General features: G+C 50.9%; 13 protein-coding genes across 13 annotated transcripts; 6 read left to right on the top strand and 7 right to left on the bottom strand.

The window, feature by feature from the left end:
- Window positions 1-13: 13 nt before the first annotated feature.
- K460DRAFT_366081 (uncharacterized protein) lies at window positions 14-923 on the top strand. Its single transcript, XM_040933297.1, has one exon. It carries the CDS (start codon window positions 116-118, stop codon window positions 677-679), a length of 564 nt encoding a protein of 187 aa, XP_040787760.1. The 5' UTR covers window positions 14-115; the 3' UTR covers window positions 680-923.
- On the bottom strand, window positions 733-1,736 carry K460DRAFT_405462 (uncharacterized protein; the record flags this gene model as incomplete). The annotated part of the gene is made up of 2 exons (XM_040936852.1): window positions 733-1,578; window positions 1,641-1,736. The coding sequence occupies 2 exons, from the start codon at window positions 1,734-1,736 to the stop codon at window positions 733-735; spliced, it is 942 nt and encodes a 313-aa protein (XP_040787759.1).
- Window positions 1,737-2,190: 454 nt separating this feature from the next.
- On the top strand, window positions 2,191-3,580 carry K460DRAFT_355040 (adenine nucleotide alpha hydrolases-like protein; the record flags this gene model as incomplete). The annotated part of the gene is made up of 2 exons (XM_040931845.1): window positions 2,191-2,731; window positions 2,790-3,580. The coding sequence occupies 2 exons, from the start codon at window positions 2,191-2,193 to the stop codon at window positions 3,578-3,580; spliced, it is 1,332 nt and encodes a 443-aa protein (XP_040787758.1).
- A 782-nt stretch (window positions 3,581-4,362) lies between these two features.
- On the bottom strand, window positions 4,363-7,171 carry K460DRAFT_405460 (glycoside hydrolase family 31 protein; the record flags this gene model as incomplete). Its single annotated transcript, XM_040936851.1, has 2 exons — window positions 4,363-6,842; window positions 6,922-7,171. The coding sequence occupies 2 exons, from the start codon at window positions 7,169-7,171 to the stop codon at window positions 4,363-4,365; spliced, it is 2,730 nt and encodes a 909-aa protein (XP_040787757.1).
- An 86-nt stretch (window positions 7,172-7,257) lies between these two features.
- Window positions 7,258-7,857, bottom strand: K460DRAFT_104814 (uncharacterized protein). Its single transcript, XM_040926516.1, has one exon. It carries the CDS (start codon window positions 7,716-7,718, stop codon window positions 7,344-7,346), a length of 375 nt encoding a protein of 124 aa, XP_040787756.1. The 5' UTR covers window positions 7,719-7,857; the 3' UTR covers window positions 7,258-7,343.
- A 407-nt stretch (window positions 7,858-8,264) lies between these two features.
- On the top strand, window positions 8,265-9,512 carry K460DRAFT_311329 (magnesium-dependent phosphatase-1). Its single transcript, XM_040930183.1, has 2 exons — window positions 8,265-8,666; window positions 8,723-9,512. The coding sequence occupies exons 1-2, from the start codon at window positions 8,394-8,396 to the stop codon at window positions 9,077-9,079; spliced, it is 630 nt and encodes a 209-aa protein (XP_040787755.1). The 5' UTR covers window positions 8,265-8,393; the 3' UTR covers window positions 9,080-9,512.
- A 5-nt stretch (window positions 9,513-9,517) lies between these two features.
- K460DRAFT_376670 (amidase signature enzyme) lies at window positions 9,518-11,176 on the bottom strand (the record flags this gene model as incomplete). Its single annotated transcript, XM_040934903.1, has 2 exons — window positions 9,518-10,950; window positions 11,113-11,176. The coding sequence occupies 2 exons, from the start codon at window positions 11,174-11,176 to the stop codon at window positions 9,518-9,520; spliced, it is 1,497 nt and encodes a 498-aa protein (XP_040787754.1).
- Window positions 11,177-11,682: 506 nt separating this feature from the next.
- On the bottom strand, window positions 11,683-14,041 carry K460DRAFT_337128 (acylase ACY 1). The gene is made up of 3 exons (XM_040931004.1): window positions 13,619-14,041; window positions 13,200-13,568; window positions 11,683-13,147 (listed from the first exon to the last, which is right to left on the bottom strand). Exons 1-3 carry the CDS (start codon window positions 13,775-13,777, stop codon window positions 11,885-11,887), a joined length of 1,791 nt encoding a protein of 596 aa, XP_040787753.1. The 5' UTR covers window positions 13,778-14,041; the 3' UTR covers window positions 11,683-11,884.
- Window positions 14,042-14,184: 143 nt separating this feature from the next.
- On the top strand, window positions 14,185-15,855 carry K460DRAFT_385782 (release factor). The gene is made up of 3 exons (XM_040935555.1): window positions 14,185-14,295; window positions 14,354-14,529; window positions 14,586-15,855. The coding sequence occupies exons 1-3, from the start codon at window positions 14,208-14,210 to the stop codon at window positions 15,570-15,572; spliced, it is 1,251 nt and encodes a 416-aa protein (XP_040787752.1). The 5' UTR covers window positions 14,185-14,207; the 3' UTR covers window positions 15,573-15,855.
- Window positions 15,856-18,352: 2,497 nt separating this feature from the next.
- On the top strand, window positions 18,353-21,705 carry K460DRAFT_366074 (uncharacterized protein). The gene has a single exon (XM_040933296.1). The coding sequence runs from the start codon at window positions 18,563-18,565 to the stop codon at window positions 21,404-21,406; it is 2,844 nt and encodes a 947-aa protein (XP_040787751.1). The 5' UTR covers window positions 18,353-18,562; the 3' UTR covers window positions 21,407-21,705.
- A 162-nt stretch (window positions 21,706-21,867) lies between these two features.
- Window positions 21,868-22,937, bottom strand: K460DRAFT_311320 (60S ribosomal protein-like protein L6). Its single transcript, XM_040930182.1, has 2 exons — window positions 22,537-22,937; window positions 21,868-22,485 (listed from the first exon to the last, which is right to left on the bottom strand). Exons 1-2 carry the CDS (start codon window positions 22,919-22,921, stop codon window positions 22,112-22,114), a joined length of 759 nt encoding a protein of 252 aa, XP_040787750.1. The 5' UTR covers window positions 22,922-22,937; the 3' UTR covers window positions 21,868-22,111.
- Window positions 22,938-23,664: 727 nt separating this feature from the next.
- On the top strand, window positions 23,665-25,227 carry K460DRAFT_376661 (uncharacterized protein; the record flags this gene model as incomplete). The annotated part of the gene is made up of 2 exons (XM_040934902.1): window positions 23,665-25,100; window positions 25,197-25,227. The coding sequence occupies 2 exons, from the start codon at window positions 23,665-23,667 to the stop codon at window positions 25,225-25,227; spliced, it is 1,467 nt and encodes a 488-aa protein (XP_040787749.1).
- An 86-nt stretch (window positions 25,228-25,313) lies between these two features.
- On the bottom strand, window positions 25,314-27,509 carry K460DRAFT_366072 (uncharacterized protein). The gene is made up of 6 exons (XM_040933295.1): window positions 27,419-27,509; window positions 27,282-27,356; window positions 27,153-27,229; window positions 26,946-27,104; window positions 25,903-26,888; window positions 25,314-25,851 (listed from the first exon to the last, which is right to left on the bottom strand). The coding sequence occupies exons 1-6, from the start codon at window positions 27,441-27,443 to the stop codon at window positions 25,758-25,760; spliced, it is 1,416 nt and encodes a 471-aa protein (XP_040787748.1). The 5' UTR covers window positions 27,444-27,509; the 3' UTR covers window positions 25,314-25,757.
- Between the last annotated feature and the right edge of the window lie 114 nt (window positions 27,510-27,623).

Below are 27,623 nucleotides of genomic sequence, written 5' to 3'. Positions count from 1 at the left end.
AACCACCCCGCACCCGACATCGATACATTACACTTTTTACCTATTATAAAATGGTTCACACGATCGCTTCTTATCAACCCAAGCCTATTCTCGCCTCAAACGAATAACCTACGCCATGGAAGCAGCAAAAGGAGTAGGTAATGAAGTGAGAAACCCCGCTGTGGCTAAAGCAGTGTGGTACAAGCTATCCGTCAACGACACGGAGAGCCTACTTTCCATCGCCAACAAAATCCATCCCGATCTCCCAGAAAGCCTCGAGGTCTTTATAGAGCGCATAAATCTCTATCCCGAGGGCTGTTTAGCTCTCATAGACGAGCAAGGGAAAGGTAACAAGCTCTACGGCTACGTCATCTCCCATCCCATTATACGTCGCCAACCACCAGCCTTGAATAGCCTACTGAAAGAAATATCGCCCGACGCAGACCAGTACTACATCCATGATCTCGCAATACTATCTGAGGCGCGGGGATGCGGTTTTGCACAAGAGTGCATCAGCAAACTTCTTGCTATTGCTGAGCGCTTTGAGACGACCAGTCTCATTTCCGTGTATGACTCAACTTCGTTCTGGGGCCGTTTTGGATTCGTTTCCGGAGAGAGCGATAACGGGTTAGAAAGGAAGTTGAGGGACTATGGAGAGGATGCCGTTTATCTCGAGCGCAGGAATGATAATCAAATATAGCTGATGAAGACGAATGCATGACTATTACCTATGATCAAGGAAAAGTCTTATCACTACCCAGCGCACGCATCAAAGATCGCAAACATCCCTTTCGCTCCTTTCCCACCCTCTTGTTGCTCTTCGGGAATCTTGCCATGCAACCACATGCGATGATAACTAACATCCGCGTACGTCCAACCGAGCTCCTCGAAGACCTTCTTCCCCGCCGGATTAGTCCCAAAAATCTCTGCAACGTAGCCCCTTTCCGAGAGTGCGGAGTCGTCCATCGCTTTATGCAGGAGCTGCTTCGCTTGCGCATACGTTTCTGCGTATAAAGGACCAATGCGACGCCCATGCTCGCAGTGACGGGCGTACACAAACCCATTGAGGTGGGAGTTGGACACGATTGCGAAGCCAGAGGCTTCGATGCGAGAAAGAAGGGCGTCAGCAGCCCAGTATGCAGAGCGATCTAAGCCGGTGTGCTCAAGGTCGAGTTGCGCCAACAGTTTGGGATCGATATCTCGCAAATCTTGCAATTCCACACCCTCGCGTAAATCGAGTTCCACATCCATTGGTCTCACTTTCAAAGAGTCTCTAACCATCAACGGAATCCGTGCACAATCCACAAAACCCCTTCTCTTATACGTCTCAACCTGCTCTTGCACGCCGTCTAGTCCTATGACTGTTGTGCCATCGGCGTGGAAAACAGATTCCATCTCGCTCCACAATTGGCGGCCGAGTCCCTGGCCACGAAATGCAGCGTTCAAGATAAAGAAAGCCACCCAGCCCGTACTATTAAGGTAGGTAAATGCTATCACGCACCCTTCAGGTTTGCCCGCCTCTTTTGGAATGAGCAGGAGCCAATTCTTGCCATTCTGGGCGACTTGAAAATGCGTTTGGGCGTCGGCTTGTGCGCGGTTCTGGTAATCGCATTGTAAGCGTGCTGGTCGTGGCTAAAGGATGTGGTTTGTGTCCAACGTACCCATCCGAGATCTTGCATCAGTGGCCACCATAATGCTGATGCTTCTTCTACGCTCAATGCTGGGCGTATGACGTGCTGAGGTACCTCGGTCGCCATATTAATAGATAGTGGGCTACTCTAAATCAGACTGCCCTGAACTACGAGGGAAGTAGTTTATGCCTACACAGTATGGCCAAAATTGGGATACCGAACTGCCAACGGTGAGCTGCTTGAGGGGAATGTTGATTTGTATTGCGCTTTTTGCCAAGAAGTTATTGAGAGCATGCATGATTTGCTAAGCTTGCCCGCCTGGCGTGTTTGTTGTCATTTCTGTCAGGTGTAGAAGTAGACGAATGCATGTTGACCATGAAACTACACTTTCAGTTAATCTGCAATGCGCCTAGGCTAGTTCTAGCGACATTTGTACGTTACGAGGGATATCATTAGATCGAAGAAGAATTGTCAGGCGTCATGACTCGCCCCACATGGACAAATGACTCGCGCGTCGACTCGACTTCCAAATTCTTGATCCACCCCGCAGCCCACCTTCATTCTTCAACAACCCGCCATAATGCCGCCTTCCCCTTGTGCGCTCTGCAAAGTGAACCGCGCCCTCATACTCCGACCAAAAGACCACTCCAAGCTCTGCAAAACCTGCTTCATCACCGTCTTCGAAACCGAAATCCACCACACCATCATTGCCAATGCGCTCTTCCACCGCGGCGAGAAAATCGCAATCGGCGCCTCTGGTGGCAAGGATAGCACCGTCCTCGCCAGTGTTCTCAAAACCCTCAACGAGCGCTACGATTACGGTCTTGACCTCATCCTCCTCTCCATCGACGAGGGCATCAAGGGCTACAGAGATGACAGTTTAGAGACGGTGAAGAGGAACGCAGAGCAGTATGGCATGGAGTTGACGATACTAGGGTACGAAGAGTTGTATGGGTGGACAATGGACCAAGTTGTTGCGCAGGTGGGGAAGAAGGGAAACTGCACATATTGTGGGGTCTTCCGAAGGCAGGCGTTAGATCGTGGGGCGAGTAGGCTGGAGGTGAAGCACGTGGTTACGGGGCATAACGCTGATGATGTTGCCGAAACGGTATTGATGAATTGTGAGTCCTTCGAGACGCCACAAACTTGAATGCTGGGAGCTTGGACTAACAGACATAGTACTTCGAGGCGACCTCCCCCGCCTCTCCCGTACTACCTCCATAATTACCTCCACGCCCTCTGCCTCCGCCAACCCTTCCTCGAATACCAATATTAAACGCAGCAAGCCACTCAAATACGCCTACGAAAAGGAAATCGTCCTCTACGCACACCACAAGAATCTCGATTACTTCAGTACAGAATGCATATATTCGCCCGAGGCCTTCCGTGGCAGTGCACGCGCCTTAATCAAAAACCTCGAACGCGTGAGGCCGAGCGCTATTCTAGACGTTGTGAGAAGCGGAGAGGATATGGCGAAGTTGGTACCAGGGAGTGACGAGGGATGCGGAGGCGTGTGTTCGAGTAGCGTGCCAGCTGCAGAGGAGGAGGAAGGCGGATGTGGAAGTGCACAAGGACGAAGTTCAGGCGGGGAGATGGCGAGCGTAGAAGCACAGCTCCGACAGAACGACGCAGCCAGCGAGCATAATCTCGAAACGGAGATCACAACTGCGGGCGGTAACGGCAGCGGAAAGCAGCACGGGCGGCACGATAGTGGTGCTGCGCCACTCTCGACTGCCGGGAAGAAGGGAAAGAAAGGATTTACGCCTAGAAAGGCGAATAAGCAGGTCATGGGCCGGTGCAAAAAGTGCGGATACCTCTCGAGTCAAGACGTCTGCAAGGCTTGCGTCCTGCTGGAAGGCCTGAACAAAGCTAGACCGAAGAACAGCATTGAAGTCGCCTACGAGGTGCAGGATGTGAGTGTCAATAGTATCAAAGATGAGCTGAAGAAGACGAGCATTGGAGCCGATTGAGCAAGAACATGGCATCGAATCGACTGCAAACAACATAAAGACTTGCGACGTCTGGATCGAAGCATTAGAGCGAGTCGAAGTTCGTACTACAGCAAGCCAGCGTCTCTGGCACGAGGACCCACGGGTGGTTATTATGACCCAGTCGTGTAAGGAAACGCTTCCCAAAAATCGCGATAGGACGGACCGGTTCCTGCCTGTCGTAGGCTACTGACGAAAACGCTCCATCAGGAGATCCCCGTCAAAGACAGTCTGCACGCTTGACGAGAACTCGTGGTAGACTACTGGCACGTGCGACCAGCGCTCTTAGCGTGACCCACCCAATGTGAGGGCGGTCTCAGGGTCGTCCGAGTCAAAGTGAGACCATTGTGCTGGGGATCGTGGTAGAAGGACGGGATCGCTCGGGTTCATGGTGCTCTGTGGCCACGGCTGATCTACACTACATTACTAGCGACTTTGTGATTTGGTACGTACACATCCCGAGCACCTTGGTACAGTTGTACTTGGGTTACACACGCGGGTGGCAAGTTGTCTCGATGGGAAGGATCATGTAAGGGGCTATCAAAACGAAAAGCAACTTCACGGCGTGAGAGAGGAATATGAACACAGCATTATGAAATTACTAAGGATTACCGGAGAGTCTCAAAGTCAACTTGCTGAAGCAGTGACTTTCCCGCAATGTACCTGTAAACGCCCACCGGATGCAGTGATGCAGTGATGCAGATCCCGAGAACACCGTGTCTATGCAGTGATACCTTCCACCTCTAACTCTAAAGATGGACGTCTCAGAGCTGAAACCCCCAAGCGCCAGTCAACTTCCACGGTCCCTGAACCTCAATGGTCTGTTTGGTCGAGTCGAAAGTGCCAATGGCGCGGCTCTTATCCTGCCCCAGAACCACGACCTTTTGGACTGTAACGCTCTCACCGCTCGCTCCAGCATACCCAAACGAACCCGTGGCACTGAACTTACCTGACTCAAATTCGAACTCAATTTCGCTAATGGCAGGCTGCTTGATGCTCTCGCCGTCATCTAGATACAACCTTCCCTTTGCATTGCCCTCTGCATCAGGAGCGACCAGGACATAAAAGTCCTCTTTCCTTAGTGCCTTGGTAGTGTTTGCCGAGTTGATGCGGTGTGGGATAATGCTGCCACCGCGGATATGGACGGGAATATCGGTATATGTCAGGTTGCTCACCGTGACATTTTGGCCCTCGCCTTGAACCTTGGCGTGCGTCCAATAGTCGTAGAAGACATCATCGGGCAGGTAATAGGTCACTGTGTCAGAGTAGTCCTGCGTGACTGGCGAGATGAGCAGGCTGTCGCCGTAGAACCACTGCTCTTGAAGACCGAATGTATTCTCGTCCTCTGGATAGAGAAAGAAGAGCGGGTTGATCATCGGCACCCCAGTGGTGGTCTGATAGTACAGCGCGGTGTAGATGTAGTCGAGCAGCTTGTACCGCGTGTCAATCGCCTTCTTTGCAGCATCGGTGACCACCGGCCACTGGTAGAATTCCTGGTGTATAGTGCTCAGTTCAGCATGGTTCCGGTAGAAAGGCTGGAATGCACCGAGTAGAGCCCATCGTGCACAGAGATATTGATTCGTGTTCCCGTTGAAGCCGCAGACATCGGATCCCACAAGGGGCATTTGATGCATAGATACAAACGACAACATTTGGCGGATCGCGGTGCGGTAGTGTTCCCAAGTCGACGCATTGTCACCGAACCAGTGTGAGACCTTGCTGCCTGACCCAGCGAAGGTGGAGCGAGTCAAGACAAAAGGACGCAGCGCAGGACGGCGGGTCACCATGGACTCATGAGTTGTCATTGCCATCATGTGACCATACAGATTGTGTGTATCGTACTGCCAGCTACCGTCGTAGTTCGTTGTGTTGGTGTAGATGGTGAACTGAGACAAATTACCGCGGTGGCTGTTGATATGGTACTTTGGGAAGAACCACTCTCGATCAGGGAAACCTTTCATGCCACCTCCAGACTGGCGTGGAGAAAGGGACTTGGAACTGAGAGCTCTGGCTGAAGGCGAACCTGATGGCGTGGGTTGAAATGAGCCTGGAAAGCCAGGTATGGGTCGGCCGGTGTTGGGACGCGGCGGGTTGGGAGGCATTGGCGGAATACCGTCCTTGATGGCTTTCTGGCGCGGGTTACAGTTTTGGTCTTCGCAAAAATTGGAGGCTTCGTTCATGTCCACCCAAATACCATCGAGGTTGATACCGGTGTCAGCGTCGAAGGAAGTGTGGAGTTCGTTGGTCCACCATTCCTGTGTGTTAGGCGCAAACCAGTCAGGCCACGCTACAGCGCCAGGCCACTGTACGCCTAGCAAATCTGTGCCGTCTGCGTGCTTGAGAAAAACATTCTTCTCGTGGCCCTTCTCGTAGGTCGAGTAATTGCCAACTGCATGGATACCAGGATCCAGAATTAAAACGTATCGTTGGTCACGTTCATGAAGTGTTGTGACGAGTTCTCTCACCTTGGAGACGGGGAAGCGATCAGGATCAGTCGTAAAGTCCTCGCGCAGATGCATGTAGTCAATATCTGTCCACATGACCTCCAATGGGATCCCCGCAGTTGAGTAATTTGCGACCACTTCAGCCACCATGTTGACGTCCCAATACCCATACTTGCACTGGTGGAAGCCAAACGTCCAGTATGGGTACATGGCTGAGTAGCCAACAACATCTGCATACTGCTTGGATACCTCAGCGGGCTGCTTGCCAGCCATGAAGTAAAGATCGATGATGCCACCGATGGTGTTGTATTCGAGGTACTGATCACCGCTTTCGGTCTGGTTGATATTGATTTGCATGGGGCTAGAGTTGAGTAGGAATACGCCATGAGTGCCCTTGTTGCCTCGATGATCGAAGTATATGGGGTGAGTCCCATAAAGATTAGCGTTTGTAGGAATATTAGGTGATTCCGAGTTGAGTAGGACCCGCTGGTAGTTTGTCGTCGTAAAGCGGAAAGAGTCGCTGTGTTCTCCGAGGCCATATATGTTGGGATCCTCTGGCAAGCTCGTGCGCAGGCGGACATATTGCTTCTCAAAGATCAACTGGGCTGCAGACGTGTTGAACAGCACCTCGTTGTTCTCCTTGCGCTTCACCGTGAAAGAGAAGGGTTCCTTGGTGATATCGAACTGCAGAGCAGCGTCGGATGCTGCGGCATTTTCGTTCTTTGGACGCGGCAATACCTGCTCTTGTACCTGAAACACGGTCAAGGCGGCATCATAGATCTTGACATGAAGTCGTTTACCTGCGTCACGTCAGGATTGAATACACCCGGTGGGAATGGTCACATGATGAATGAGGTTTGAGAAATAGCCAGCACTCACTAGTCTGGTACTCGACCAACAACTTGAGGTCCTTGATATCGTCGCTGTATGCATTGCAGGCATCACCGGCGAGGGTGAGGTCGGCAGTGAGGGTCGAGTCTGTCGTAACTACATTCGAAGCCGTATATCCAGGACAGGCACCGACACTGGTGGTATTGGCGGGCCAGGGTGGTACCTCAGCTTGAGGATAAGGTACAGCGAAGGTGAGACTCGAGCACGCGACAAGCGCGAGGAGCCACTGGCTGAACATGCCGACACGCTTGTGAAGCTATTCTAGTCGTTTGAAAGGCTCCACGGAAGAGAAGAGGCTACGGGCGTCCCACGAGGGCTTTATATGCGCAAGGAGCCTCGGCGAAACATGACGTGAAGGTAGAGGTGAAGGTGAAGGACACGGTCAAGACTTCCGAGAGTCATCTCCCTTGTTAAATTGCAGTCGACTCTTTTAGGCCCTGCTGTACCTCAACCGCCTGACGCCTTTCTGGGAATAATAGTGAGTCCAGGACGAAATGACCCATCTCGGGGCGACCAGGGTGCTGGAGTCGCTTTCGCCCTGCATGAAGATTAACAGGGGCCCAGTATAGCCAGCCAGAGCGTAGAGGGTACCTGCAGGTGAGGGCCAGAGATGTGCAGCGATGCCAGAAGCCTTCCGAGCGTGTCGTCACTGGCGCGTATACAGTGCGACCACAAGGTCTTTTCGTCGTCTGTATGGACCGCCATGTTCTCGCAGGAGATAACCACTTGGGAGAGCGGCTACCACGGCTTTGCACCTTCTCGAGTAAACTTAGTGTAGCTTCCATTGCGCGCGGGCGGGTGTCCCCCGGTCATGCCTTCCTTCTGTTCTGGGCACACGGCGACTACATGGCACCTGGGCACGACTACTCAGGGGGCGTTTCAGATGCCATTGTCCGCGCCGCTGCCAACATGCTGGCTAAACAGGCCCTCATGACGGCGAGGACTTGGTTTATCGACTTGGTCCCAAGAGAATTAGACGACGACTGTCTTGGGAGCGAGCACCATGACTTGTCGTCCGAGGCATCGTGAGGCGTCTTCGTGACATGAACGCGTGTGGGGAAACATCAGTTGCAAGGATCGTGTGAACGCGGGGATGCGCCATTCCCGCGCGCGAAGCTTTTTAGTTCAACGCCTCGTTCTGTGTCACAGGCATGAGTGGTCCAGTGGTCACATTAGACAATACTGCAGTAATTAAACACAACAATCGGCCCGGCCTGTGTCATGGCGTCAACAGATCTTGAAGCCCGTGCAGCTGTGGCAGCTGCCTGCCTAATCAGGCAATCCGTGGACGCGTCGACGTCATGCGAATTTTCCCCAACCGTCGCACGCCACTCGAGCGCGCATCTCGAATCGAATCTCGAATCTCATCTGCACGCTGCGTCCCATTACCGTCACAATCATCGCAATAACGCTAGCTCTCTTTTCTCAAATCGCTTACTTTGCGCCTGACCAGCCTCGCAATGCCCCGCCGAAGCGGCGCCTCGTCGCACACAACCGATGCCACCACAACCACCACAGCGATTCCAGAGCAGACAGCATGGCCGTCAACCTTCACAGATGGCCTACCGCTCCCAAAGATTGTTGTCTTCGATCTTGACTACACATTATGGCCGTTCTGGGTAGACACGCATGTCACGGGGCCAATCAAGCCGGTAGAAGGAGGGCTGAAAGTCAAGGATCGATATGGAGAGGGCTACGGTTTCTACAGTGATGTTGGGGGAGTGTTGGAAGCAGTACGGTCGCATTTGTCCCTCCAGTCCCATCTACCCAGAAGCTAATGTGATTGTAGCTGAAGCAGAAAGACATCCTCATTGGCGCCGCTTCACGCACACACGCCCCTGACCTCGGCCGCGAAATGCTCAAGCTCCTCAAGGTGCCCAGCGCTTCTGGATCGTCGACGCGCGCGATAGACTACTTTGATCACCTACAGATCTACCCCGGCAACAAGACGACACATTTTGAGAGGATACACAGAGACAGTGGGATAGAATACGACGAGATGCTGTTTTTCGACGACGAGAGTCGCAACAAGAATGTCGAGGTGTTGGGGGTTACGATGCAGCTCATAAGAGATGGCGTGACGAGGAATGAGGTTGACGCGGGCGTAAGGAGTTGGCGAAAGAGGTATGGGAGGACCAAGGCTTAGATGAGTTATACGAACACAGATAATGAGACAGTGAACTCGAGACCGACAGAAATGGCTTGTGAAAGCGCGCAGGTGGACGGTCAAATGTATCTACCAACATCGAGAAGACAGGGCTAGCCGCCTTTGTCATGCTACACAAAATTTTGACGAAGATACGCATGATTGGGGCAGGTAGAGTTATTTGCAAAGAAGCTCAGCACTGATTTACAAAAGCTGTATATGACTAAGAAGTTCATCCGTTTTGAAGATACTCATACGCTCAGTATCGCTCTTCAAGTCTGCACCAGTCTGTGTTATACTCTAGCCGAACCTTTTCTGTTGCCTCGTCTGTTGTTTCATAGCTCTCCTTTTTGCAATAATCTCGCGTGAGATTATTGAGAAGTGGATCAGCAATTCTTTTGTCTGGTATTATTATCAATTCTATCGAGTAATGCTACATCACATCTGTTTCCAGTCATTGGACCTCTCCCATAAAAAACCTGCCTCGTAGACAGCCATCTCATCCCACCACTTGCCGATGATCTGCATGCTGACTGGCAGCTTCACGCCGTCTTCCACACCCGGACCCTCTAACACCTCCAGCATTCCAATTGGTAGGGCTAACGCCGGGTGACCACTTTGGTTGAAAGGCGCCGTGTTAGAAGTCAATCCGATTTGCTTTGCAATCTGCTCGAGCGGAGTGGCATCAGGTGCGGCATGACTAGTAGCCACATAAGGCAGAGTCGGAGTGAGCAGAATGTCGTACTCCTCAAGCGCAGCATCATACGCGTCTCGCAACTGGCGAGACAGATTCGTTGCCTTGGCAAGCAGGAGAGGGAAGTTCTCCACAGCGTACAGTCCATTCAGGTAAACATTCTTGGTTGCGGAATATGCGTTGTCCCAGTTCTCTTGGCCCATGGGATGGATGAGAGAGTTCAGACCGAGCATTTGGTGGCCTCTTCTACCGAATGAGCCGGAAGTTTTTGCAAGAAAACCCCCCCCTTTCGAGACGCCGGTCCAGATTGCCGCGCCCTTTGAGTGGATTGGAATAGAGACTTCTTCCACTGTGGCACCCAGCTCGACAAATCTAGACACTGCCAGTTTGAACGACTTGGTAACCCGTGGGTCCCTTCCTGGTGTTGAGAGAGATTCGATGATCACGGCGAACTTCTTTCCCTTGAGTGGCTTGTCTGCCGGTAGGTCTTTTACTGAGCTATACGCGGGGACTTTGGACGGAGCCGGCGCAGCAAACGAACGGTCATCGATGTTGTCATTTCCTGAAATGGCTTCAAGAAGAACGGCATTATCTAGGACTGTCCGGGTCATGGGTCCGAGGTGGTCATTCGTTGGCTCATTGCTACCACTACCAGTATACGGAACAAGACCGAAGGTAGGCTTCAGCCCAACGATGCCGCAGTTCGCAGCTGGCACTCGGATGCTTCCACCCTGATCTGCACCGATAGCGCCGTCAACTTCCCCGAGAGCGACGAGCACTCCTGATCCACTCGAACTTCCACCAGCACTGTAGCCTTTTGCAAACGGGTTCTCGACCACTCCGGTCGCAGATGAGTGACTAGTGGCTGATTGACACATGTTCTCGCAGACGGATTTACCGCTAATTTTTCCTCCGGCGTTCAGGATTCTCGTGGTGACGGTTGCATCGCAATCTGGGACGAGGCCTTTGATAAAATTGGTACCCAGGAGCATAGGGACGCCTTTGACGGCGATATTGTCTTTCAGTGCGAATGTCTTGCCTTGAAGCTTACCACCCTTGGCTTTCTTGTCAACGATGCTACATTTCCACGCCCAGGCGCCGTGTGAGTTATCAGCCTTTTCTGGGAAATGAATGTTTTCTCGTGGAAAGCGCTCCTCATCGACTGGGGGGACATAGTCTAAACGATCATATCAGCATAGCTCCATGCATCCAGTTGTCAGCAAGATTTGAAATACCTTCCATCGCCATCAGTTGCTCGCTAGCATCGTGAAAAACAGCCAACAGGCGTCGGTAATCCTCCTTTTCCTCGTCCTCGATCCTCACTCCAAGCTGTGAGCACAGCTTATCCACTGTTTCTGTAGTGACGGGTTTCCATGGCTGGGGTCGAGAGAAAAGACCGACATAATGATACCAATATTTTTAAATAGAAGTTGTGTTTGGTATCGTTTTCGAAAATACGATTATATGATGAATACTTAGATAAAGTGGGTGCCTGATCACAAACGGCCACGTACATAATGTTGACACATACCGCCGGACACATGGTCCGATTGCCAGTTACGTCGCCTCAAAAGGCTCAACTGTGTTACCTTCCGGAATTTCAGCTTCTCTCGAACGTTTCCTCCTATGGTTTTGCTATCGACTAATGGAGAGTACTGTCGGAGGTCCGAAGGAGCGATAAGCGCAGATCGGCCAAAGGCCCTCGCCTATTGCTGTCACACTTCCTTTCTGCTCATCAAAGTGCGGTAGGGCTTCATTTGGCAGCCTAGAAAATGTTCAGACAATTCAATTTTCATTAAAAAATATTTGAGCCCTCATTTCAGTAATCTGAAGTCATCAAGGCGTGCATATACGAAGTATAAACACCTTCTTCGACGTTGCTGCTCTCGTACTTAACCGTTGGCATGCTACCCTGTCCTACGATACGGATCATTTGGACAGGTTAGTCTTTCCCCTTCACTACGATAACATTAGCAATGGAGTGTCATGATACGAGCAATGCAACGATTTCATGACTTGGGGATGTACAAACACATCATCATCAACCAGCCAATAGAGATGCTCATGTACTAATGAATTCTCGTAGTGACCATCTACCTCATTCAAACTAATCACAATGGCACAGCAGCACCATCACCTCTTAGGTCGCTTCCACCACTCCATACCAAGATGCCATCATCCATATGCCGTCTGATAATTTGACCTCTGCCAAACATTCCGCGCCCGTATCCATTCAGTTGCTTGACGCTGTGGCCAAGCGCGCGCAGCTCCTCGACAACCTTCGGATCAATGCCTTCTTCCAGGTAGATCGTTGCATCAGTCATCCTTCCATCGTCACTAGGCATACCGGCTCCTATGCAAAAGCGTGGAGAGTCGAGCGCAGCTTGTGGATTGAGTTTGAAGACTTCCTGGTTGAGAAGGACTTGTACGTGGCCTTGCGGTTGCATGAAACCACCCATGACACCGTATACCGAGTGAAGACTGCCGTCATTGGCATATGTTGTCAACCCTGGAATGATGGTGTGATATGGCCTCTTTCGCGGCGCAAGTACGTTTGGATGGTCCTTGTCAAGGCTAAAGTTCGCGCCGCGGTTCTGCAACGTGAAACCGCAGCCTTTTGGAATGATGCCTGTACCGAACCCACCGTAGTTGCTGTTGATGAACGAGATTGCATTACCCTCTTGGTCAGAGCAGCAGAAGTAAACAGTGTCGCTCTGAAGATGTGCCGGTGAGCCGTGAACGGGCGCTGATATGGCCTGCTTTGGGTCGAAGAGTTTTGCGCGATCAGCGAGGTATTGCTCGGATATGAGCTCAGCTGATGGGACTTTGACGACGTTGGGATCTGTGACAAACCAATGCGCGTCCGAGAACGCGATGCGGAGTGCTTCAATCACAGCGTGAAGGTGGCGGGTGCTGTTATGGTCCGTAGTATTCCATTTCGGGATCTTGCCTTGTTTCTCAAGCTCCTGGATGATTCCGAGTGCCATCAAAGCTACGATCCCTTGACCATTTGGAGGGTGTTCCCAGAGCTCGATGCCGCCCTCTGTGTTCTCGCCTACACCTTGACCGGTGTACTTGAGTGAAATGGGATCAACAGGCTCAGACCCAGTTTCTGCGTGATGCTTGAGGTCGTCCAGTGTGATGTAACCGCCAAGGTCGGAAACAACCTTTACAACCTGCTCGGCTACTTCACCCTCGTAGAAGCCTTTCTTACCGTGCTTGGCGAGAAGCTTGAATGTGTTGGCGATTGTTGGATTCTTCATAATCTCACCCGCCTTCGGCGCTCTATGACCATTTTTTGCAGACGGATCCTTCTTAAGCATCTCGTGGCCGTTGGGCGATGCCTTTCTAAGAGCCGACTCGCTCGCTGCCCACTATACACATATAAGCCAAGTCTATTACCTGTGAGAAGGATTGAGAACTCACGAATGTGGCAGAAAGTTCGGAGACTGGAAACCCCTTCTCCGCAAGCTCAATCGCAGGATCAAGTACATCCTCCAAGCTGACCTTTCCACTACCGAAGCGCTCAACGCAGTCAACCCACCCCGCAGCAGCACCGGGTACAGTTGCCGCATGGACGTGATCCATCGGAATCTGCCCATTCTGACCTTCGGCGATTTTAAGGTCTTTCCTGATCTTCTCGAGGGTGACATTTTCCCCCGATCGACCGGAGCCGTTCATAGCGGAGACCTTCTTTGTCTTGGCATCGTAGAAGAGACAGAACATGTCGCCTCCAATGCCTGTTGACCCTGGCTCACTGACATTGATGGCTGCTGCTACCGCAACAGCTGCATCCTGCGTACTGTGAGCACTCGATGTATAGACAATGTTACGTTACGTCATACCGCTGCGTTTCCACCCTTCCTGAGGATTTCGATGCCTGCAGCTGCTGCTAAGGGCTGAGTACATGATACAATGCCCTTCGTACTGTGTACAACTGAACGTCGACTGGGAAAGTGGACAAACTGGGGCTCAGGATGCGGGTAAACATTAGGATTCCCCATTGTTGGCTGGTAGCTTTTCAGGCTGATGGTGTGTTTTTTGGCTTTTGCTTCGTCGGGAATGTGCCATTAACAATTGATGTCTAAAGTACGTACGTGCTGCCTGTGGGGTAATGCGAAAGCCTACGTAAATAGCCAATAATGGACGGTTATCCCCGGAGGTTGCGCGATGGCGTTCGCATTGCCGAAGACGGTGGCGGGCAGCCTCGGAGCATCTCATAGCGACGCCGGTTACGCTCATGGTCTTTAGCTGTTGGCGAGCACGCATTGGATTGGAGAGTTGATGATCAGGCTGTCGGCCCGTAAGCACATATATAACGTAGACGATGAGTCACGTGCAGCGCGTTGCGCCAAGCATGCGGAAAGGCGCGTCACCCCAGGTGCTGGATCTTGACCTCTGGCCGAAGCTTCAAAATTAACCTACCCTCTGATTATGCTGGCTACCCCTTGGATCTGCCGCAATTGCCTCCTGCGGCTTAGAAACCCGCTGGTTAGACAGCAAATTCGCCTTCAGTCAACTGGTGAGCACATGGCTTACTAGTCAATTTTTTCCGAGCAAAGTACTGATATTACACAAAGCTTCCACGTCCGAAGCGATACCCCTCGCACTCCTCACACGAGCCCGTACTGTTGCTTCCGAGCATAAGGAACTGACTAAAAAGCTCGCCAATGGCTTTGACACGCGTGCGGCAAAGAAGTCGGGCGAGTACAGCCCCATTGTGAATGCATTACAGGATTGGGACAAGGCGAATGAGGTACGCACAACTCAGGACCTTTGGCAGGAGCGACTGGGCAGCTGACATCGACTAAGTCTGTGGCAGAGCTCACGACCTTAATACACGAATCTACGACTGACCCCGAACTACGATCCCTCGCAGCCGATGACCTGAGCGAGACGCGGACACAACTTGCCAATGCCTCACAGAGCTTGATCACATCTCTTGTGCCAGTGCACCCCTTCGCCCACCTACCATGTCTCCTCGAGATACGGCCTGGTGCGGGTGGTTTAGAAGCTGCCATTTTCGCAGGCGACTTATTTCGCATGTACCAAGCCTTCTGCAACCGCAACGGGCTGCGTACCAACCTTCTGAAGTACGAGAACATCAACGGCACAACTGAGGCAGGAATCCCGCTTTCTGAAGCCATACTCGAGGTGGAGAACGTCAACTCCTATGGCATATTCAGGTGCGAGGCAGGCGTTCATCGGGTGCAGCGAGTGCCCGCCACTGAGAATAAGGGGCGCACGCACACCAGTGCAGTATCAGTGCGTGTGCTGCCAAGTCTGCAAGAGAACTCCGCAGCCGAAGAAAATTTTGATGACCCAGAGAGCGACTACTATATCGACGTAAAGGAGGTGAAAGTCGAGGTCATGAGAGCGAGCGGCGCTGGTGGCCAGCACGTCAACAAGACAGAATCGGCTGTACGGCTTACTCATCTACCCACAAACACTGTTGTCTCTATGCAAGATTCGAGATCTCAACACAAGAACAAGGAGAAAGCCTGGGCACTTCTACGCTCGCGTATCGCCCAATCACGGCGAGAGAAGCGAGAAGAGGAAGTGGCTAATATGCGCCGGAGCGTTATAGGCGTGGCCAAGATGGGTCGCGGAGACAAGGTGCGAACGTACAATTGGGGCCAGCAGAGAGTTACCGATCACAGAAGCGGGACCACAGTGCATGATCTCGACGACGTAATGGAGGGCGGCCCGACGCTCGAACAGGTCATGGAGAGTGTCCGTAATTGGCTCATGGAGAGGGACGTCGAAACTCTGATCGCTGAAGAGGGTGAGAAGAAGTGATTGACCTCATGCTTACTTTCGTATCATATCCCTAAAGCTATGGACTCTACGCTCCCACATTGTCGACATCCCGTGGGAAGTTGTCCTAGGAGAACGGCTAGCCGACCTCGAAGCGTCCCACACCAGATGGTGAATCCTCCCGTTAGTAGAGATCACATTGCATTTCTTCCTGAGAATCGCCATCCGCCCCAATCACGACAATGGATAGTTAGTCTGATGCCCACGTCGATCCCCTCCGTTCACCCGTACCGGATCAAAACGAGATGACGAAAACTTCGCAATATTATAGCTATGCATTCTCAAGAATCTTGCTTCTCACGACAATCTTGGGTCGACACTGTATCAAAACGCACTCAAATATTGCATAATAAGACAATAATCGCGCATTTGATTGGTTCTTCCACTTCTTCTTTTTAAGCAGCCCATTATTCTAAATCGACCACTAGCGAAGCTACTCATATATTATCACTACGAAGGCGACTGTCGTTGTCATGTTGCCCCGTGCTGACGTTCACTAGGCGCTCAAGTCATCCTTTACTGCACGGGGGGCTCGCTTAGCTTCAGCGAAGAAGACCTGGGGATTCCCACGGTATTGCATGGTTTTCTACCACGAACATCCTCGCCATTGCTGCTGTTTGGGCGTACGCTGGATATCTCCAAGATCTGTTCGGTAAACGCTACATTGCTCTCTTCGGTTCGCTGTGTATCCGTCTTGGGTGCGTTCTTGTTGCTACAGGACACTCTTTTGCTCAACTTCTCGCTGGTATGGCGATCTCAGGTGTTGGTGCTGCTACGGGCGAACTCACTAGCCTAGCGGAGCAAGATCTCTAGTATCAAGGAGACTATACAGTGACTGACCGGATAGTAGGCTCGCAGAGGTCGTACCTGTCAAATACCGTGGATACTCAATCGCTTTAGTCACTGCGTTTGTTCTTCCGTTCTGCCCATATTTCTTGTACGTCTAGTTATGGGCACACCATGACACGAACGTGAGTTGGCGATGGGGTCCATGGGTCGCTCTAATTTACAATGATATCGTTGGGCTTGGTTTGCTCTTCACCTACTTCCCACACAACCATACACGAGCGGAGGGGTTCTCGCGAAGAGCTATTCTCAATTGCATTGACTACGCCGGTGGTGTTCTGTCGATTACTGGATTGACACTCTTGTAAGTTAGCGGGCAAATTTGGTTTATGTAAGTTCTACTGACTCTAAATAGTCTAGTCGCGCTACAATCCGGTGGTTATACTCACCCATGGGCATCTGGATACGTGCTCGGCACGATGCTTGTCGGGCTGGCTCTCATTGCTGCCTGGGTCGTCTACGAGTGGAAATTCGCCAAATACCCCATGGTGCCAGGAGAGTTATTCAAAGGCCAGCGAATAGTCGGTCTTGCCTACGTTGTCGCCTTCGCGGCTGGAGTTAATCTTTTTAGTGTACTCAAATTTTCCCCCTTGACTTTCACCAACGTTTACAATCCCATTCCAGTGCGAATCGGATTGAGGGGCATTGCACCAGGATTTACAACTGCAACTGGGGCAATCTTCTTCAATGGCGCGTCATCCAAGTACCCAAATCATACGAGGGAGGTTCTGCTTCTCGCTGTGTCTATTATGACGGGATTCGCAGGGGCATTGGCAGTCATGACACCAGAGAACGAGAGCCTCATACTCGCCATAGGTGCTTTAGCTGGCTACAACTCCGATCCCAGGTGTAACTCCAGCTGTGATCGCAGGTGCAACGAAGGGTACACAGTGGGCGTACAGCGAGAGTTTGAAATATGTTTGGGTAAATTTCACTTTTCTTGTGAAGAAGTTCACACCACTAACACAACAATAGTTCACCTCGATCGGCTTCGGATGCATGGCAGTTGTCTGCGCCGCATTGTTGCCCAGCACAAAGAAATATCAGACAAATCGTGTTGCTGTGCAAATCTAAGAGGCCTTTGCTTGTGTATGTCCACTTATCCAATCCGAAAGGTCAAATAATGTCAGTTGCGCACGACTTCCAGATGGGTTAATAATTGCGAATTGCTCTCAAAGTCGCTAAAATGATGTGTCATTCACCCTTCGAATTGAGAGTCGCTGCGTTCGGTCGTCTCTGCGCTACGGAGCCAGTATACTCGCCTGTACTTCTTAAAGCAAAGCGTTCTAGGTTCTGGCAACATGTTGTTTCTCCATCTCTCTCTTCGCCACCACGCGAGCGGACACGATGAAAGGACTCTCAAATGCAAATGCTCAACGGCACTGTTAATCTTGTTAAAGGTAGCTTTTCTTGGGTGGCGCGACAAGGTGATAAACTCGACTCTGTTTTGAGTCCAGACTCACTCTCTTGTATGAATATTTGGATAGGTGCGTCCTTGAGTTTGTAAAACCAATTATTGTGTTGTCGTTCGGGCAACAGCTTAGCCTTGGTTAACATGTCGTAGTAGAAGTAGCAACTGAATGGTAGTAGAGGTCTGTAGCATCGTGGGTATACAGCTATAGTTGCCTGATGGGAGTAGCTTAGTCAAGCAATAGTGACGCAGAAGTGTCGTAAGAGCCGGGCGAATAGCTTAAGCTTGGTATCGACGGAAACAGTTGGGAGATGCACGACTGAGAAGAATACCTGTGTGTCTGCTTTGCATTCGCGAGCCGTTGTTTGACGTGCTTTAGCTGCCTACGGCTTGCAGTGTGAAATCCGGTGAAGGGCGGGGAAACAGCTAACCCCACCTACTGCCCACCTCACTCGACGCCTCGCTTACGGCGACTGGTCAACATTTACTCTTCACAACCTTGCGACATCATGCAAAGTAATCTTGTGCTTCCTGAGGCATAAATTCCGTTCGTTCAACAACGCCCCGACAGCCTGATGCCTTGCTCATCATGCAGCTGCCTACGTGCTTCCAATGGAGATGGCCGAATCACAAAGCGAAGAGTGAGCCTACATAATGCCCCCTCTTTCCAGCTTCCATCTCCAGTTGGGACTCTCCATCCCAATTTTCATCGGCCATGGACCCAATGCCGCCGTTCACCATCATTCCAGTGCTCAGAGAAGCGGCAGAGTTGAAGATCGAGGAGCTCAACCGAACGAAGGAGTCGTTCAAGCGTCGATACCATCTAAATGCTAACCGCTCTACGGAGGGCGACTCGTTGAAGAGGATCTCGGGGCTTCTGGAAGATATCAGGAAGCTGGACCCGTACTTGCAAAAAGACGATGACCTTCCGATCATGGCCCGATACATCGAGCAAGCTCAGGACGACAAATCGGTATCGTCCTCAAAACTCCTGAAATTCGAAGAACAACTATGGGACAAGTTGAACAAGCACCTAAATCGTATGGAAATATCGTCTTTACACGTCGATCTCATGAAGGAAGTGATGGAGACACAGCCGTCTGCCGATTCGATAGCCGACAAGCTAGAGAAAGCTTCTCTCGATGACGACTTTGAGATGGTAGAGAATGAGCTCGAAGAAGTGCTCGAAGAGTTCGAGCAGGACACCTTCACAGCAAAAGATGTCGACGTCGAGGCGATCGAGACTTACCTTTCGAGCCTGTTCGTAGATGACAGGGACAAGCGAGATCTCGACGACCTCCGGGGCGACATGCGACTATATGGTGATGAGCTTATGGATAACAACGGGGAATTGGATCAAGACATTTTGATGTGGAACATCATGGAGTTGCTTAAGAATGACCTAATCAGCCCGGAAAAGAAGAAAGCCCTTGAGGGCTACCTACAATCGCCAATTGCATTACGAGAGCTGGTTGCTACCATGAAGATGAAGTCCTTCCAAAATTGGGACTACAACAATAGTCATGACGGGTTACCGGTCACTGCTCGTCAAAACGCTGAAGGACAATATTGCATCACAGTCGAAGAGGACATCATCGACATGCTATTCCTACAATGCTCTGCTATCGGTTGGGCCTCGAAACTCAAGGAGTGTCTAAAAGACTTCACCCGCACCTCAGTCTCATTTTCCACCAAGGACCTGACAGTTGATGAACTGAATCAACGCGAGTACTACCTCTTGGCACCTCGCAGAGCAAACCAGACCAAGCCTAGTGCGTGCAGTGTATGCCACCCCTACTATCCTTCCGCACCTATGCCACCACCTCCAGGAATTCAGCTCTTTCCTCCTCCTCCTCCCGATGTAACCTACCCTGTTGGAAAGAAGGCCAAGAAGAGACGTCCCTTTAACATGCCCCCTCCTCCGCCACCGCCACCGGACTTCAATTGCCTCAAATATGAGCGGAACACGGCTTACACCAAAACCTTCTTCATGTCCCGACTTCCTGCACAAGAAGGCTGTACGCCGAAGGTCACGCGTCCAGAGGATGTTCAAGCCAACCTGATCGAGACTCTAGCTGTCGAGACTAAGTTGCGCAAAGCCTTTGACGGCAAAGCACATGCCCTCGCTGTTGAATTCGATTCGTTGGCATCATCACTCCCGCACAAGACCATTCTCACCGTCTTGAAGTTCCTCGGAGTCCCCGAGACTTTCCTGGAATATTTCACATGCTTCCTGGAGGCTAGACTGAACATCGGCCCCGCTGTACGGGGAACACCTGACCGAATCCTGCAACGGACTTGCGGCGTACCTATTGGCCACGGGATGGAAATGCTGTTTAGTGAAGCAGTGCTCTTCTTCCTTGAGCTAAGTGTCCATCAGAAAACAGGTTCATACCTGTACCGTCTCAATGACAGGTGCTATTTTGTTGGGACATATGAACAGCGTACCAAGGCTGCGGAAGAGACTGAATCATTTGCTGGTCTAATGGGTCTTAAGCTGAAGGGCCTGTATCCTGGTGGGGGCAAACTGGTCATCGGTTGCCTGGCTATGGATACGATGTCGACATCGCCCGCTGAAACTGCGTCATTCGCGATCGACAACTCTATGGTTATCGCGTATGCCCACCGCGTAAAGAAGGAGCTTGACGCCTGCCTGGCTGTGCTCGATTGGGTTCGTGTCTGGAACAGTACGGCCGGTACATACGCATCCCACCTTTTCGGTCCACTTGCCGCTGTTTTCGGCAAGGCACATCTCGAAGACGTGAAGTCAGCCTACAACCGCATCTTTTCAATCATCTTCAATGGCGGCGATCTCACCACTCACGTCAAGAATCTTCTCAATACCCACATCAAGCGCGGCCTCAGTGACCCAACCTTCGCTCTCGAAGCACTGATCTACCTCCCACAGGCTTATGGCGGTCTAGGCGTCAAAAACCCTTTCATCACACTCAATCTTGCTCACAATATGAGTGAAGACCCCAATGCGGAAGTTGATAAATACTTGAAGGACGAGGAGACCTACTACGACCGCGCAGCCGAGATTCACGCCCTCCTCACGGCTGAGCAACGTCAAGAGAAGCTTGAAGCTATTTTCGGCGACAACAAAGACAAGCTCCAAGCTTCACTAGGCCCTGATTGGAATCTTGCTACCTTCATGACACGCGAAGAACTGGTAACCCACCGCGAACTTAGACAGTACCCAAACCTTCAGACTCAACACTTTCCACCCCCGTTCACGACATCCTTCCCTCCCTCCTTAGTAGACCTCTACCAAGACCTCCTCCACCAGCCCCACGACAACATCGACGTTAGCGAGAAGGTCTGCGATGAGATCCGCCGCCTATCTGGCACTGGTGATATGAAGCCCTGGCGTAAGTTGAGTGGAGAGGAGAGATGGGTACTAGAGATGTACGGCGATGAGTGTTTTGAAAAGTATGGTACTTTGGAAATATGGTGGGGAGATGGGGTACCGAACGAAGTCTACAAGGCGGTCAGAGGCCATGTATGGAGTGATGGTGATGACGATGGTAGTAGTTATGAGACTTTGAGTGAATGCTGAGTGGACTCATGGTGCGGAGTGGGGATAATATTAGGACGGAATTTTTCGATGGGAGAACAAGGAGGCTTGCATGTAGTTTTATTAGCACTGTCTTTCTCGGAGCTTTCTTACTTGTCGTAGCTTAATTTTTATGGGGCATTATAAGGATAATCTCACAGCTCTCTCGGATCCCCTTCCATTCGTGATAATCTTCATACAGCTCTGTATAGATTTGAACTAGCCTTCAGGTCTAGCAAGGTAACCTCCAACAATGCTTTTGGGGGACTTCTCCAAAGCATCTATTGTCGTTCAAATACAGCTAGTATTTCCTTCATTCCAATCCAAACGCATATATAGTCACTATTGCACACAGAATTGTATGCTTTTGCCCTTGTCGCAGCATTACTTCTTTATTTAAAAGTAAAGTCAACGCTACAAAGCGGATTATCAAACGCAGCATCACATGTTAGAGGGTATAGAAGATGTAGACATAGCTTTAAAGCTCCCTAAGCGCATGAAATTGCATGTTGAAGATCGCAGTTAGATCTGTTCAAAGAAGCATGTGTGGACAAGATGAGTTATAGAACAGCACAGAATCGACATGTGATGCACTTATCCTTCTCAGTATCAGCTTCCAGACTACACTATTGAAACTCGTTGCAACCTTCCAAAATATGATACAACGCCAATACATATGATACAAATGTACAGATTGCACATAGCTCCTCACTTGATCTTCTTGTTCTTCAGCTTGATCGTTTCCCCATTCACAAAGATACCCTTGCCCTTATACGGCTCAGGTTTCCTCCACTTCTTGATATTCGCTGCGAATTGCATAACCACCTCTTTTTCTGGCCCCTCCAATAGTAAGCGTGTTGGCTGTGGTGTACTTGCGGTAACGCCTTTCGGTATGCCAAGCTCGACTGGGTGAGAGTAGCCAACCTTCAAATTTACGAACTTCTGGCCGGGATATTCGGACTCGACGGTCGTTGCGCTGTTCTCGACCGAGGCACGGAAACCTACGCCGACGAAGCGGAGGATAGCGCTGTGCCCTTCGCTCACACCGAGGATGTGGTTCTGGAGGTAAGCGCGCGTTGTGCCTTGTTCAAAGTTAGCCCGGTAACGTTTCGAGGTAATTGACAAATTCATACCCCACATAGCTTTCTGTTTCGCATCTGTCGAATCTTGTATCGTTAATGTCGGCCCACCTAGGGCCGCATCTTGGTTGATGTTGACGTAGTGAGGGACCTCCATTGAAAGCTCGCCGAGCGGGCCCTTGATCTCTACTGTAGACATTGCCTGTACCCTTGATCCTCTACCCTTTGTGGAAGGCGCTATCACCCGAAATGTGACACCAGAAGGTACTGAGAGCGGTGCAGATCCAATCTTCGATTGACATGGTGCCGTGGTGGTAAAGGTCCTCGAAGCGGCGGGTCTCGAGAGCGCGGGTAGCAGAAAACTCGGTAACAGGTCGGTAGAATGAGCTGATGATTTAGCAATGCTGTGAGCGCAGCGTCTTCGTGCTGGGGCGAACATGATGTGTTGATGCTGGTATAGCTTGGCGGACATTTTCTTGAGATGCGTTTGGAGTTTGGTCGCAGGCTTAGTCATCTGGCCTCTCCAAGTCCCGTGCTCACGCGTCGTGACTTCCCCCCCTCAACACCACAACCTTCCCATGTTCAGCACTCGCAAGCGGAAGATGTTGTACGATAATGCGTCAAACTCTGATTCCTTATTCGTGTAGCTTTGCATATTTTCGCCCAAGCTCAAGCTGTTTGCTCTTCTACTAACCGCGCCTCGTCCACTTGCTTCAGTGCTCGCTCTCACTCAGGCATCGCAGCACCGTACCATGCCTCACGTTGTCGAACAGTCTGCCACCATCGCTCTCTCACTGTCGTAAGGCTGCTGTGGATGAACCCCACAACCTCTCTACCTCTTATGTACTTCGCTTTTCTCTACTCTTTCTCCACTACACTCTACTATCTGTCTCTGGTTTCAACTCGCTCGCTTCTTTCTCTACCCTCTCCCTTTCTTCGACAAGCTGCGAGCAAGCTGCCAACATGAATCTTCGAGGTGGGACTGTATTGCCCGCCATCATCACTCTCAGCCTCTTCTATCTCCCGGCCGCGCTTTCTTACTACCATTCGCCACCAGCTGACGCAGCGCCGACGGTTAACATCGATTCGTTCTTCCAGTATACGACCTCTCGAAATCACAAAGTGATAACGCAAGCTGTCGACTTTGTCGTTTCCATGCAGACGGCGCCAACTTGTACTCGGATGGCCGCCTCACACCTTATGAATGAATGTAAACTGCTCGAACACGCACCAGACTTCGCCAAATCTCGACCAGAGGCATATTTAGACAATGTCAAGACTGAGTACGCTGCCAAACTGGCTGTATGTGAACTTCTCAGTGCTCAACCAAGCAATCCGATTCCGCCTCCATATTGCGACATTTTGGTCCCTTCTTCGAAATCTTGCAGCAAGGGTGGTAGCTGGTGGCATACAAAGCAAGAGTTTTCGAGCGAAAGACAGTGCTACCCTGAGTTCAAAGAGTACCAGTATTCACAGTGCTTGAAGAGCTTGCAATCAACACCCCAGTTTTGGACCTCATTTAGCAATGCTCGGCAGAACGCAGTGGTCATGTGTCAAGCTAGCCGAGATGCTATTGAAAGGGAGAATCATCTAGAAACGTTCAAAAACCTCACTCAAGTCCTGGGTGTGGTGACTTCGACTATGCAGAAGACAACCGAGGACTATGAATCTCTGATCCGAGAGCAGAGGCAGTTCTCAGAAGAGGCTAGGAATGCGCATGACCAGCTCAAGGAGGACATACATGCTGTTCAGGAGAAGGCTGTCGCGACTGTGGGAGCTCTCGACGAGAAATTTCACACGTTCATGGAATCGTCGATATCTGAACTCATTACGGCCTTAGCTGACAGTCAAAGCGTCGAGATCGAGCGGATCCATCAGAGAATGCAAGATTTCTCACAAGATCTGATGACGGAGAGTTCCCAACTTGCAAAGTTCTTCTCGGGCGAACTTCAGCAGTTCCACGAGCGATCACTCTCCAGCCTCCAAATCCACCACCAAGCACAAGTGGACAGCTATAGCACCCTATCTGATCACATGGACACGGTCCATCATACTATGAACAAGACCAACGACTTCGCGGATTTATCTCTAGCCAAGGCAGATACTATCGCACAGCGGCTCAGTACATTTGAGAGTCAGACAGAAAACATCGCGGAGGGATTCGCTTTCCTAAGCGCAATCCCTGCCCTTGTCAGTTTTCTCGTTCGCGGCTTCGTGGCCACCATCGGCACTCTATTCATATTCGTCATCCTTTACAAGCTGAACAAGAAGCTAGCAGCGTGTACTGCTGGTGCTTTCAGTTCAGCGTTCCTCCTCAACTCCTGTGGCATTCTCGGATGGCTTGGAGACCTTCCCTCTCAGATCAGCAATATCCATGCTCAGCGTTCATTCGTCACTGATATGACGCCGACACAGAAGGGCGCTGGCATCGTTCTTCTACTCTGGTTCGGTGCTTACCCGATTACTCGGCTCAACTCATACTTCAGTTACATCTTCGACACTGCCTTTAACCGCCTATTCAGCTCCTTATGGGTGCGTCAGTATTGCAACGATGGTGGTGTTGGGCTCTTGCCCAGCATCGAGATACCGGCTACCACCCTTTATCACAGCCTGGATTCGTCCAACGACCGAAGATTTGCCACGATAAGCCCTCCTGCATACACGAAGGACATCCCGATGTTTAGTAAGGCATAGCTTGTCAATACCCCCTGTAGGCTGTATAGGTTCACTTCCGTCGGATCCTAGCATTTTCATATCATTTTCATTTACAACAGGAGGATATACATATGCGAAGTTTTCTAACGCGGTCTGTTTATGTTTCTCATAGCGAACCCTTATCTACCTACCTCCTTCCCGGGGTGTCAGTCTGTCTTCGGTGATATTTCCACGGCGTTGGAGCGGATCATTAATTTTTTGGAGTTGGCGCACAAGGGTTCAGGAAGGTACTCAGGAGGCATTATGGGATAGAACCGGATTCTGCGTTTTCATTTGCTGACTTCCCCTGCTGAGTAGAATTGGGAGCGGGTATGATCTCAATTCTTTACATACTTTACGAAAATGAAATTCAATATCATCCAATTCCTTGATGAGTTGTTTCATATCTACTCATTTAAAAGGCGAGAGATTGTAGGTAAAGTATGCTGGCGACTACGTTAATCTCCGTCAATTTGCCTGTAATGCATACCCGCTTGAGAACCAAACAACGCCCGCGCCAATACCGTACGTATGCTGGGTGCAAAAACATAAACGGGGAGAGTTGTCAGAGAGTATGTAGCTTAGTCCGAGTCATCAGGTAGCTCTTCGATACGGCCTGATTGATAAGCTTCTTCAACTGGGTTCTTCACGTCTACCACACCGGTAGCTTTGAGTCTAGGTGACTGTCAGCCTAAAACTCATACACAGTTAGGGGAGAGCACATACCGTTCAAAAAGCACAAACAACCTCTCCGCTTCCCTCTCCTTTTCTTCCTGCGTCATCGGCTTTTCTTGGGCGGGATCCTCTCTGTCCAATCTCTGACCCGTAATAGGGTTCACGGGTATACTCTGGTTAGAGCTTGTGGCATTCGCCTGTATAACCTCCTCCGGCATGGCGATGTTATTCGACATCAAGAACCCAGACGCAAAGCCGTAGCCCACGTTCTGCACGAACGTACTTGCATCCTTGCTGGAAAGTTCAAACATCATAGCCGATATTGAGCCGCGGAGATTCGGTGTCAGGGCTGATGTAGAGAGGTTGAGGAGGCGAGAGGAGAGTGTATCGGACTTTCCGATAGGCTTGTCTCGTTCCTCATTTGTGGGAAGGATGAGCTTCTCCATGGCCTTTTGGACGCTGGCTGGTGCTATCTCATAGATACGGCGGATGAGGGTTAGGACTGGCGCTATTGTGTTGTCAAGTTCTGACTCGGAGTAAGAAATGATGGATTGGTCGAGAATGCTAATGAGGTGCTCGGCGTTGCACTTCTGATCAAACCTGGGAAAAACAGCGTTCTGGCCTAGGTATTTGAGTTGTTGCCCCTTTGTATCTTCCAGATCTAGATTCAGCAGCGCGTTGATCAAGTAGTTGATGGGCGCAGTCAGCGGCGGCTTAGGAATGCCTCTTCGAACTAGAATCTTGAATATGTTTGGTATTGACTTGGAGAAGATCTCGGCGAGCTCGGGATGGAAATGTGTGATATTGAAGAGGAGCTTGAGCGTCTCTGAGAGAGCCATGAGCTCCATTGGATTGGTGTGTTCCTGCGACCATTGCCGCGCTGACCGCGAGTAGCGCTTTGCATGCCTTCTTATTGCAGCGTTGATGCTGTCTGCTAGTTGGTTTTCGTGGACGAGCTTCGTGTAGTCCAGGTTCGCGTCGTAGGTCATGAGGAAGAGGACGCGCGAGGAGAGGAACTCGTCATCAGCACTGTCGCCCTGCAAGGCAGTCAGAAATAGTGGAGGGGCGCATATCTCAAGGAAACAACCACTTGCCTTCAGCTTGTCGGCTGCATGTGGGCCATGTCCCAGGTCAACCAGTATCTGGCGCGTCTTGGGTACCAATAGTAGGGCATTGGCTATACATCGAAGCGCCTCTTGCGATGCTGGGGTGGTCTCACCGTCGAATGCACAGCGGCCAAGTGTGCGAAGGCCCTAAGGCGGTCATTGTGTGATTTCCAAAGCGCATCCACCCTAGCATACATCTTGTGTGAAGATCGGGTCCGAGTTGTCGACCGAGCGACCGTAGACCTTGAGCTGCTCGAGCAGGTGCTGTCTCTCTAAGTGGGTGATGAGCGCGTCGCGTGTTTCAAGTTACAGAGGGCGGCGTACGTTGGATAGAGAGCTTGGGAGCGTCGAGGTCAGCCTTCAATTCGGAGAGAATGCTATTCACATGGTCAAGTTTCGCTATGGATGGATTAGCCCGCTGCACGAATGCGCAATGAAGCGCAGGTTTGCACACAACGCACCCTTGCTAGCCTTTTGTGAGGACATTGCACTAGAGGAGACTCGAAAAAAAAGAGTCAATGGTGTACTGAAGAAGGCAGCGGTGTACTGTCTTGAAAGTCGAGGTAGTTGGATGGTTTTGAGCCCCACTACGGTGGACGCTGCTAGGGATCTGCAAATGCAACTCTGCAGGCAGGCATTGCTCAAGAGTTAAGACTAACAAGGCGC

The sequence above is a fragment of the Cucurbitaria berberidis genome, assembly GCF_010015615.1.
Source record: "Cucurbitaria berberidis CBS 394.84 unplaced genomic scaffold K460scaffold_3, whole genome shotgun sequence".
NCBI classification, from domain to species: domain Eukaryota; kingdom Fungi; phylum Ascomycota; class Dothideomycetes; order Pleosporales; family Cucurbitariaceae; genus Cucurbitaria; species Cucurbitaria berberidis.
This window is presented reverse-complemented; position numbering and strand designations above follow the sequence as displayed.

What these genes read in the sequence shown, in the direction of transcription:
- K460DRAFT_366072 (XM_040933295.1), bottom strand. Translation starts at nt 27,443, where the DNA reads ATGTCCTCACAAAAGGCTAGCAAGG. An exon ending in CTCACAAAAGGCTAGCAAGG is followed by an intron (nt 27,357 to 27,418) that starts GTGCGTTGTGTG and finishes ATCCATCCATAG; the next exon opens with CGAAACTTGACCATGTGAAT. An exon ending in ATGCAGCCGACAAGCTGAAG is followed by an intron (nt 26,889 to 26,945) that starts GCAAGTGGTTGT and finishes ACTGCCTTGCAG; the next exon opens with GGCGACAGTGCTGATGACGA.
- K460DRAFT_311320 (XM_040930182.1), bottom strand. Translation starts at nt 22,921, where the DNA reads ATGTTCGCCCCAGCACGAAGACGCTGCGCTCACAGCATTGCTAAATCA. An exon ending in GAAACAGAAAGCTATGTGGG is followed by an intron (nt 22,486 to 22,536) that starts GTATGAATTTGT and finishes ACTTTGAACAAG; the next exon opens with GCACAACGCGCGCTTACCTC.
- K460DRAFT_366074 (XM_040933296.1), top strand. Translation starts at nt 18,563, where the DNA reads ATGGACCCAATGCCGCCGTTCACCATCATTCCAGTGCTCAGAGAAGCG.
- K460DRAFT_311329 (XM_040930183.1), top strand. Translation starts at nt 8,394, where the DNA reads ATGCCCCGCCGAAGCGGCGCCTCGTCGCACACAACCGATGCCACCACA. An exon ending in TTGGGGGAGTGTTGGAAGCA is followed by an intron (nt 8,667 to 8,722) that starts GTACGGTCGCAT and finishes ATGTGATTGTAG; the next exon opens with CTGAAGCAGAAAGACATCCT.
- K460DRAFT_385782 (XM_040935555.1), top strand. Translation starts at nt 14,208, where the DNA reads ATGCTGGCTACCCCTTGGATCTGCCGCAATTGCCTCCTGCGGCTTAGA. An exon ending in AATTCGCCTTCAGTCAACTG is followed by an intron (nt 14,296 to 14,353) that starts GTGAGCACATGG and finishes TATTACACAAAG; the next exon opens with CTTCCACGTCCGAAGCGATA. An exon ending in ATTGGGACAAGGCGAATGAG is followed by an intron (nt 14,530 to 14,585) that starts GTACGCACAACT and finishes ACATCGACTAAG; the next exon opens with TCTGTGGCAGAGCTCACGAC.
- K460DRAFT_366081 (XM_040933297.1), top strand. Translation starts at nt 116, where the DNA reads ATGGAAGCAGCAAAAGGAGTAGGTAATGAAGTGAGAAACCCCGCTGTG.
- K460DRAFT_337128 (XM_040931004.1), bottom strand. Translation starts at nt 13,777, where the DNA reads ATGGGGAATCCTAATGTTTACCCGCATCCTGAGCCCCAGTTTGTCCAC. An exon ending in GGAAGGGTGGAAACGCAGCG is followed by an intron (nt 13,569 to 13,618) that starts GTATGACGTAAC and finishes CACAGTACGCAG; the next exon opens with GATGCAGCTGTTGCGGTAGC. An exon ending in CCGAACTTTCTGCCACATTC is followed by an intron (nt 13,148 to 13,199) that starts GTGAGTTCTCAA and finishes ATATGTGTATAG; the next exon opens with TGGGCAGCGAGCGAGTCGGC.
- K460DRAFT_104814 (XM_040926516.1), bottom strand. Translation starts at nt 7,718, where the DNA reads ATGGAAGCTACACTAAGTTTACTCGAGAAGGTGCAAAGCCGTGGTAGC.